The sequence below is a fragment of the Onychostruthus taczanowskii genome, unplaced genomic scaffold, assembly GCF_017590055.1.
Source record: "Onychostruthus taczanowskii isolate IOZ18803 unplaced genomic scaffold, ASM1759005v1 scaffold138, whole genome shotgun sequence".
NCBI classification, from domain to species: domain Eukaryota; kingdom Metazoa; phylum Chordata; class Aves; order Passeriformes; family Passeridae; genus Onychostruthus; species Onychostruthus taczanowskii.
This window is the reverse complement of record NW_024498551.1, coordinates 400,739-410,233: the sequence shown is the minus strand read 5'-3', so window position 1 is coordinate 410,233 and position 9,495 is coordinate 400,739. Positions and strand designations below refer to the sequence as shown.

Sequence of the window (9,495 nt, the reverse complement as noted above, 5' to 3'; positions counted from 1 at the left end):
ATGCCGCCGCTGCCCGCCTGGCTGTGCCTGGCCGCGCTGCTCCTGCCGCTGTCCCTGCCAGCCCCGGGCGCTGCCGGTGCCTGCCCCCGGTCCTGCCGCTGCCCCGGGGCCGGGATATTGCTCTGCCGGGAGCCCGACACCGTGAGCAGCCTGGCCTCGCTGCTGGAAAGCGGCAGCTTCACCGACGTGTGAGTGGGGCCGGGGGTCGGGGTGCTGGAGCTCAGACACCGGGCAGAGCGACTGGGAGCGATGGGGCTGGGGGCGACAGAACTCGGGGAGCAGGCGGAGGGGCTGGGGGTGACGGTGCTGAGGGATGCAGTGATGAGGCCGGTGCAGCGATGGAGTTGGCGGTGACAGAGCTCGGGGACGGAGCTGATGGGGTTGGGAGTGACGGATTTTGGGGAGCAGGCAGAAGGGGTGGGAGCGATGGGATGGTGGTGGTTGTGGCTGGGGGCAGCAGAGCTGGAGGGCTGGGAGATGATGGGATGGATGTGATTAGCTCGGGGGCAGGATGGCCGGGCTGGGCTGGAGCAGGGATCGCTGGATGGGCTGGGGTCGCTGTGAGGAGAGCGCCTGCTCGGTGGGAGGCACTGGGGGCTGCAAAATGGGGTGGGGGTGTGCAGCATCCCCCCAGGGAGCAAGCGAGGGGCTGGGGGCAGCTCTTCACCCCCTCCCGCGGCGATGCCAGCGGCGGCAACACGCTGAGGATGCAGCAGGGACCCCGGGCAGGGAGCGCCCATTCAGGGAGGGCAGGGCTGTGGGGAGCCGCTTGTCCCCATCCTGTTGGGGCTGTGGCTGTGTCCTGGGGCCTGTGGGTTGTCATGCTGGGGGGACACACCCCAGCTTTGCTGCTTTGGGGCATCTGCTCTGCTCCCACTCCTTCCCCTGCTGCAGGATGTGTGGTGGGGAGACAAGGGCCGGAGCGAGCAGAGATAGGAGGCTGCTGGGGGGCAGGGTGACGGGGTGCTGCAGGACACCAAAGTGCCCCAGTTGCTGGGGTTTCCCCCCACCCCGCAGCCCTGCCTGTGCCGCATTGCTGGGGCCTGGCTGCGGTGTCCCCGTGCCTCAGTTTCCCCACGTGGCAGGGGATGCTGCGCCACAGGCGCTGCCAGCTCTTTGTTCGCTGCCTGGTGGGGTGGGGTGGGGTGGCTGCTGGTGGGGATGGTGTCCCAGAGAGACCCCCAGCCATCCCACTGCCCCGGCTGCTCTCATCCCATCCTCACTGGGGTCAGCAAGACCAAACCCCCCATGGTGTGGGTCTGAACCCAAATTATCCAGCCCCTGTGATATGGGGTTCACAGGAGTGGGGTGAGGCAGGGAAAATCCCTGCACCTGCTCCCAAAGGGGCTTTTCTTCGTCTCCTGCCTGGAGAAGAGGGTGCAGGGACAGTGACAGAGGTGTCCCTGTCACAGTGCAGGACACACTGGGGTGCGAGAAAAGGTGGGGACCCAAAGGCTGAGTGGGGCTGAGACCCAGCAAACTTATTCTGTGTGGGCTCCAAGTGGTGACTCAGCCCTGACCCCACAGAGTTCACACTGACCAGGGGCTCGGCACCATCGGGATCACCTGCTGCCATCGCCCCTTCTTCCCAGCTCATCCCAGGGGAAACTGAGGCACAGTGGGGCGGTTCAGCTTCATCCTTGTCCCCATCCCTGGCTGTGACCACAGCCTGGGGAGTGGGAGGGCTCTCACGCCCCTCATGAGGGGTCGTGGGCTGCTCCCCTGACCCCCCTCCTTTGCCTTCCAGCGTCATTGAGAACCAGCCGGAGCTCACGACCTTGACCCGAGCTGACACCAGGATGCTGCGGGACCTCCGGAACCTGTGAGCACCCCAGGGGTGGGGTCCCTGCACAGAGAAATGGGGAGAGCGAAGGGCTGTGGTGGAGGGGGGGATCCCCAGAGCTCAATCCCACTGCAAGCAGCCGCAGGGGACGCTCCCAGAGCGGAGGGGCAGGACTCACGGTGCAGGTGCTCAGCCCTTCCCTCCTTTCAGCACCATCTCCAGGTCGGGGCTGCAGCACATCTCTGCCGACGCCTTCCTGGACACCCCCAGGCTGAGCCACGTGTGAGTCTCCCCTTCCCCACTCCCCTCCCCTCGTTCGGGGATGAGCCCCCCCGGCCCCCGGGCGCTGTCCCCGCTGCAGGGTGGCCGGTCCCCGTGCCCGGGCGGGATCGATGCTGTCCCGCTGCCCGCGGGCACATCAGCCCGGCCGGGGCGGGGGCATGCGGGGCTTTGCTGCTGAGTGGGAAACCATCGATCTGGGCATCGATCCCGGCCCCCCCGGGAGCCCTCTGCTGCCCCCCGAGAATGGGGGGACCCTGTTCTGGGGTGTGGGGCTGGTGGCACGCCTGGCAGAGCCGGTTTTGCTTGGTCACGGTGTGACAGCCCCGGTGCTGCCACCAGAGCCTCTGCGGGTGTTGGATGGGAGTTTGAGTGGGAAGGGGCGGCTGATGGGGGCTGTCCCAACAGGAATCTCTCCTCCAATGCACTGCAAAGCCTTTCCTGGAAAACCTTCTGGCACCTGCCCCTGCAAGAGCTGTGAGTGATGAGAGAGAGGGGGGAGGTGGGTGCAGGGCATCTCCCACTGGGGATGTACCCCTCAAATGACACAGAGGCAGAGCTGGGGGTGCAGTGAGATGGTGGCTCTCACGTCCACGGGTGTGGGGACAGAGACGGGGGTGGCACATGGGGCATGTGTGACACAAAGCCGGAGGCTGGGGGTGCCCAGGTGCAGCCTTGGCCAACTCTGCTGGGACATACACAAACGTGTGGGGCATGGAGTCCTTTTGATCCTGTGCTCTCTTCCCTGCTCCATCTCAGCATCTTGGTGGGAAATCCCTTCAGCTGCTCCTGTGGCCTGCGCTGGCTGCAGCTGTGGCACAACAGCAGCCGGGCCGAGCTGGGGAACCAGTCCCTGCTCTGCTGGGAGGGCAGCGTGCCCGTGCCCCTGGGCAGCCAGGTTCTCCATGCCTGTGGTACGTGCCTGGTGTTGGCTTTGGCCCCTGCGTTTGCCCCTTGTCCTGAGCCGTTTGGCTGGGGATGGCAGGGACACGGGGACACACGTGGCTCGGCCTCCCTGCCCCTGCAGACCCCCCGAGCGTCCACATCGAGCCCCCCGAGGCGGTGCTGCGCCAAGGGGACAGTGCCAACCTCACCTGCCACATCAGCGCCAACCCACCGGCCACCGCGGAGTGGGTGGTCCCCGAGGTGGTCCCCGAGGTGGGACCCGAGCTGCTCGCTGTCACCAAGGCAAGCTCAGTCTTCCAGGGGGATGGCCCAGCAGCGCTGACCCCCCAGCATCCTCTCACTGCTGGGTGGGAACAGGGGGATGCAGGGGCTGGCCAGTCTTGGGGGGTGGCATCTGCTCATCCCATCCTGGTGTTCCCTGCAGCTCTCAGACTGGGAGATCGTCCTGGAGATCAACAATGTCTCCTCCCACCTCAACCACAAGGACTTGGTGTGCCGGGCAGAGAACACGGCGGGGCTGGCAGAGGACAGTGTGATGCTGAACGTCACCTGTGAGGAGTCCAGAAGGGGCTGGGCTGGGGGCTGGGCAGGGGGTCTGCCTCAGGAACCCACCCAGCTCTGTCTCTGCCAGTTCCCCCCGTGATTCTGCTGCTGGACACGGCCATCCCCCGGCATTCCTGGTGCATCCCCTTCTCCGTGGATGGCAACCCCGTCCCCAGCGTCCGCTGGCTCTTCAACGGCACGGAGCTGGTGGAGGGGCCCTACATCCACACCCTCATCATGGAGTACGAGCACAACTCCACCATCCTCCACGGCTGCCTCCAGCTGAACCGTCCCACCCACGTCAACAACGGCAACTACACCCTGCTGGTGCAAAACGCCCTGGGCTCGGCCTCCCGCAGTGTCCACGTGCGCTTCATGGACAACCCCTTCAGCTTCAGCCCTGAGGAGCCCATCCCCGGTAGGTGCCAGGTGGGGGCTGCCTGGGGTGTCCCCCGTCTCACCGAGGAGCTGTGTCACACCTGGTGTGCAGGATGGGTTGTATTGGGCTCTGCCTGTTGTCTATACGAGCCCTGGCGTGCCTCAGTTTCCCCAGGGATGAGAGGGGGAAGGATGGGCTGCTCCCGCCTGAGGAATAACGAGTGTTTCTCCTTTCTCTCCCTTTGGGCTGCTCCAGTGTCTCTGTCTCCACTGGGTGAGTGGCCAGGATTGCTGCCCCGGCCCCCCTGAACTGGGCATTCCACCCATCCTGGGGTGTCCAGGTCCTTGCCAGGGCCACTTCGGGGGGATGGGGACCCCACAGTCACCCTGCACCTTCTCCCTGCCCCAGGCACCAGGAACAGCTCGCTGGAGGGGCCTGTGGAGACAACGGATGAGCACACATTTGGGGTGAGAAGATGCTCTGCAGTGTGGGATGGGGGGACCAGGACACCTGCGAGAGGGTGGGACAAACCCCGTGGGGACAGCCAAACCAGCACTGAATGGGATGTGGGTTACATGATGGGGATGAAGGACAGTCTCAGTGCCTCAGTTTCCCCTGTGGCATCTCCTGGGGCTTGTAACCAGCTCACAGCTTGTTCCCATCCCACGGGCTGAGAAAAGGGACCTGGTGGGACTGGTCCTGAGCTCTGTCCTCGCTGCCAGCAGGTCTCGGTGGCCGTGGCGCTGGCTGTGTTCGCCTGCCTCTCCCTCTCTGTCATGCTCATCCTGCTCAACAAGTGCGGGCGCCGCTCCAAGTTCGGCATTAACCGTGAGTCCCCCCAGCCTGGTGACTCAATATTCGGGCTGTGACACGGGGACAGCCCGGTCCCCACGTCCCTGTGGCACCTGGGTTGGGTCACAGGTGTGGGAAGAGGGACTCTGGGTGGGGGGACACCCGTGGAGAGGTGCTGGCTCCCCCGGGAGTGTGGGCAGCAGCTGCTAATTCACTCCTGGAATGGATTCAGCCTCTAAATGGTTTTGATCGGGCTGCCTGGCCCCCAGGGGCCGGACGAGCAGGGGGTTGCTCGGCAGAGCCTGGCACTGGTTGCACAGGCTGGGGAGGGGGGGCTGGGGGACCCTCTGATGGCCTTGTCCTCGTCCCCACAAGGCTCAGCAGTGCTGGCCCAAGAGGATGACCTGGCCATGTCCCTGCACTTCATGAACCTGGGCAGCAGCCCCCTTTCCTCAGCTGAGAGCAAGCTGGAGGGGCTGAAGAGCAACTTCATCGAGAACCCCCAGTATTTCTGCAACGCCTGTAAGGCTTGGGTTGGGGACTGCGGTCCCCGAGCACCCCCTCGCGCTCACACCCGAGCCGGGGGGCACTGACGGGTGGGGGTCCCCCCAGGCGTGCACCACGTGCAGCGGCGGGACATCGTGCTGAAGTGGGAGCTGGGCGAGGGCGCCTTCGGGAAGGTTTTCTTGGCCGAGTGCTACAACCTCCTCCCGGAGCAGGAGAAGATGCTGGTGGCCGTGAAGGTGAGGAGGGGGCGCGGTGTGGGGGTGAGGAGGGTCTGTTGGGGGGGTGTCACTGATGCCGTGTCCCGGCAGGCGCTGAAGGAGGTGACAGAAAGCGCCCGCTTGGATTTCCAGCGCGAAGCCGAGCTGCTGACGGTGCTGCAGCACGAGCACATCGTCAAGTTCTACGGCGTGTGCACGGAGGGCGAGCCCCTCATCATGGTCTTCGAGTACATGAAACACGGCGACCTCAACCGCTTCCTCAGGTGGGACGGGGGGGGACACGAGCCCCCCATCTGCCTCTCCATCAGCGCAGCCAGCCTGCTCCCTGCTAATGCAGCCCTCCTTGCAATATTGATTAGATTAGCTGTCTGAGAGGCTTAAATAGAGAGAGATTGGCCATCAGCTGGAATAAGCAGAGACTTTTCGATTGCCCCCCCAGGTATTGCTGCTAGACGGGGGGGGCTGCCAGAGGCATCGCTTTAGTGGCCGCGCGAGGAGCTCTGAGACGTGGCTTTTATGATTATTGTTATGGGAGTTGGCATTAATGGTTCTGCCGAGCAGAGCTCCCCCAGCCCCCGGCCACGGCCGCCCCGGCCGGGCTGTCAGCCGCGCTCGCCATCAAAGGCACCGAGGGCTGCGGGCGGCCGGAGCCGCGCTGGCCCCCGGCCGGGCTCGCACGCCCCACTTCACACACGCTGCTGCTTTCACACCCTCCCCGTGTGCCCTGACACGCTGCCTTGCACCCTGACTCGCTGCCTCGCACCCCAACCTGCTGCCTTGCACCCTGACACTCTGCCTTGCACCCCGACACACCACCTTGCAGCTGGACCTGCTGTCTTCTGCAGGGCCCATGTGTGTGCACAGGTGTGTGTGCACTCCTCTGTGCGTGTACAGGTGTGTGTGATCTCACTGTGTGTGTGCACAGGTGTGTGCACCTTCCTTGTGTGTGTGCCCTCCTCTGTGCATGCACAGGTGTGGTGTGCATTCCCTGTGTGTGTACCCCCCCGTGTGTGTGCACAGGTGTGTGTGCCCCACCCCGTGTGCACACACAGGTGTGCACACCCACACACACCTCTGCCCCGTGAGTGTGTAACTCCCCTGTGCGCACACACGCATGTGAGCACATTTCCCTTCTGTGTTTCCCTTCTGATCACGCTCCCTTCCCTGGCACACGTGGGCACACATTTCACGCTTCTCCCTTGTGTGCCCACTTGTGCCAGGGGAGGATGTGTGTATGTGTCTGTGTGTGTGTGTGTGCTCTGACCCCCCTGGGGTGTACTCAGACCCCCGCTGGACTTTGCACCTCACGCCCTTCCCTCCCCACATGTGCACACACACATACACACACACGTGCACACCTTTCTCTGCTGTGTGTGAGCAGCAGTGCTTGCCCGTGCCTGGACACACGTGAGCACCTTTCCCCACATGCCAGCCCTTTATTTTTACCCTTTTCCCTTGTCCAGGGAGTATCGAACTGGGGCATCCCCCATAATGTGCTCTGACTCCATGGTTCATGGTTCAGAGTGCTGAACAATTGCTTTATTAAGCTATATTATACTAAACTATACTAAATTACATACTAAAAAGATACTAAAGAAAAACCCATGACTGTCTGCAGACAGTCAGACACAGCTTTGAGTAATTGGCTAATCCCTCAAAACAACTTTCACCCATGTCCAGTAACCAAATCACTTTGTGTAGACAATCTCCATAACACACTCCACGTGTGCAAAAAACAGGAGCTTTGAACAAAGATAAGAATTGCTTTCTCTCCTTCTCTCTGTGTGGTGGAGTCACCATCCCTGGATGTGTTTAAAAAAGGCCTGGATGTGGCGCTGGGTGGTTTTGTTGAGGTGTCAGGGAACAGGTTGGACTCGACGACCTTGAAGGTCTCTTCCAACCTTCCGTGATTCTGCGCTTCTCACTGCCTTGCCGGGAGAAATCCTTGTGAAGCCGTGCCTGCTGCTCTCTGCGAAGAGAGCTCCCACAGGGGGGCACAGCCTCTGTCTGCCCTCCAAGCAGCCCCTCTGCCCCGCAGGTCCCACGGCCCAGATGCCAAGATCCTGGAGCAGGGCGCGGGGCAGCCGCGGGGGCCGCTGGCACTGGGCCACATGCTGCACATCGCCACGCAGATCGCCTCGGGCATGGTCTACCTGGCCTCCCTGCACTTCGTCCACCGCGACTTGGCCACCCGCAACTGCCTGGTGGGCCACGACCTGGTGGTGAAGATCGGCGATTTCGGCATGTCCCGGGACATCTACAGCACTGACTATTACCGGGTGAGCTGCTCTCTGCTCTGGGATGGGCTGGGAGGCCACGCTCAATTTCCCCTCCTGGCTGCTTCCTCCCACCCCTTCTCCATCCATGTTTAACCACAGAATGGGTTGGGTTGGAAAGGATGCTTGGAAGGATTCCAGCTCAACGTGCAGGGATGCTTTCCAAAAGAACAGGTTGCTCGCTCCAAATCCTGACCTTGAGTATCTCCAGGGATGGGGCAGCCACAGCTTCTCTGGGCAACCTGTGCCAGGGCATCACCGCCCTCAGAGTAAAAAATTTCTGCCTTACATCTAACCTGGGACTTAAGGGATGGGGGAAGGGAAACAGGAGGGTCCCTGCCGTGCTGACAGCCCTGCTGTGGGCAGGTGGGGGGCAGGACCATGCTGCCCATCCGCTGGATGCCTCCTGAGAGCATCCTGTACCGTAAATTCACCACTGAGAGTGACATCTGGAGCTTCGGCGTGGTGCTCTGGGAGATCTTCACCTACGGGAAGCAGCCCTGGTACCAACTCTCCAACACTGAGGTGAGCAACAGGGGCAAGGAGGATGGTAACAGCCCCCGGGGGTACCCAGAGCAGGGCAAGGAGGGTAACAGCCCCTGGGGGTACCCAGAGTGGGGAAAGGAGGGTAACAGCCCCTGTGGGTACTCAGAGTGGGGCAAGGATGGTAACAGCCCCTGGGGGTACCCAGAGTGGGGAAAGGAGGGTAACAGCCCCTGTGGGTACTCAGAGTGGGGCAAGGATGGTAACAGCCCCTGGGGGTACCCAGAGCAGGGCAAGGATGGTAACAGCCCCCCCAGGGGTACCCAGAGTGGGGCAAGGAGGGTGATAACAGCCCCCTGGGGGTACCCAGAGGTGGGGAAGGAGGATGGTAACAGCCCCCTGGGGGTACCCAGAGTGTGGGTGTACCCAGAGCAGGGTACCCAGAGCAGGGCAAGGATGGTAACAGCCCCCCCAGGGGTACCCAGAGCAGGGGATCCCACCTCCATCCCTGTTCCTGCAGGCCATCGAATGCATCACGCAGGGCCGGGAGCTGGAGCGGCCCCGCACGTGCCCCTCCGAGGTCTATGCCATCATGCAGAGCTGCTGGCAGCGGGAGCCCCAGCAGCGCCAGCCCATCAAGGAGATCCACAGCCGCCTCCAGGCCCTCGTCAAGACACCCCCTGTCTATCTGGACATCCTGGGCTGAGTGGGGACCCCCAGGCACCCTCTGCTCCCTGCTGTTCCCCTGCCTGCCCTGCTGCCCAGGGGCATGGCTTTGCCCCACACAGCCCTGGACTGATGCCCCGAGGCGGGAGAAGCCTGAAATCTTATTTATAGTGCAAAATGCCGGCCCACTCCCGGGGTGGGGGGGCTGGAGGGCTGGGCTGGGGAACCCCAGGGCTGTGGCCCTGCTGCCTGGCTCCTTGGCATGCCCACAGTGCCAGGATGGAGGCTCTTGGCTGATGTGGGTTGGCTCAGGGGGGGCAGAGCTGGGAGACCCTAGCACGAGGTCGGCGTCAGTGCAGGAGCTGGGGGGGCTCAGCTCACCTGGGGGAGTTGGGATTGCCCCATGCTCGCCCACTCTGCAGCGAAATCAGTCACTAATAAACCGTGTCTCCCCTGCACTGGCCCCTGCGTGCTCCGGGGTGTCAGCTGGGCAGGTGGGATGGGGGCATTTTGGGGAGAAAAGGGGGATTTTCACATCAGGGAAGCTGCCCTGTGTGGGGGAGAGGAGCTGGAGGGGAGGTGCTGTGCCAGGGATCCTCCCAGGATGAGGGGACAACGCTGCCTGGGCTGCAGTGATGCTGTGAGCCCAGGAGCCGGGTGCAG

General features: G+C 63.2%; 1 protein-coding gene across 1 annotated transcript; it reads left to right on the top strand.

Annotated features, from left to right (window-relative positions):
* NTRK1 (neurotrophic receptor tyrosine kinase 1) lies at nucleotides 1–8,872 on the top strand. Its single transcript, XM_041397286.1, has 17 exons — nucleotides 1–188; nucleotides 1,748–1,822; nucleotides 1,994–2,065; nucleotides 2,471–2,539; nucleotides 2,822–2,976; nucleotides 3,090–3,241; nucleotides 3,393–3,519; nucleotides 3,600–3,929; nucleotides 4,146–4,163; nucleotides 4,299–4,357; nucleotides 4,616–4,718; nucleotides 5,058–5,204; nucleotides 5,295–5,425; nucleotides 5,498–5,670; nucleotides 7,446–7,686; nucleotides 8,050–8,208; nucleotides 8,687–8,872. Exons 1-17 carry the CDS (start codon nucleotides 1–3, stop codon nucleotides 8,870–8,872), a joined length of 2,385 nt encoding a protein of 794 aa, XP_041253220.1.
* The last annotated feature ends 623 nt before the right edge of the window (nucleotides 8,873–9,495 follow it).

Excerpts from the sequence above, each read along its gene's own strand:
- NTRK1 (XM_041397286.1), top strand. The coding sequence starts at position 1 with ATGCCGCCGCTGCCCGCCTGGCTGTGCCTGGCCGCGCTGCTCCTGCCG. Across the intron at positions 3,520-3,599 it reads TGTGATGCTGAACGTCACCT|TTCCCCCCGTGATTCTGCTG; the intron begins GTGAGGAGTCCA and ends TGTCTCTGCCAG. Across the intron at positions 5,205-5,294 it reads CCAGTATTTCTGCAACGCCT|GCGTGCACCACGTGCAGCGG; the intron begins GTAAGGCTTGGG and ends GGGTCCCCCCAG.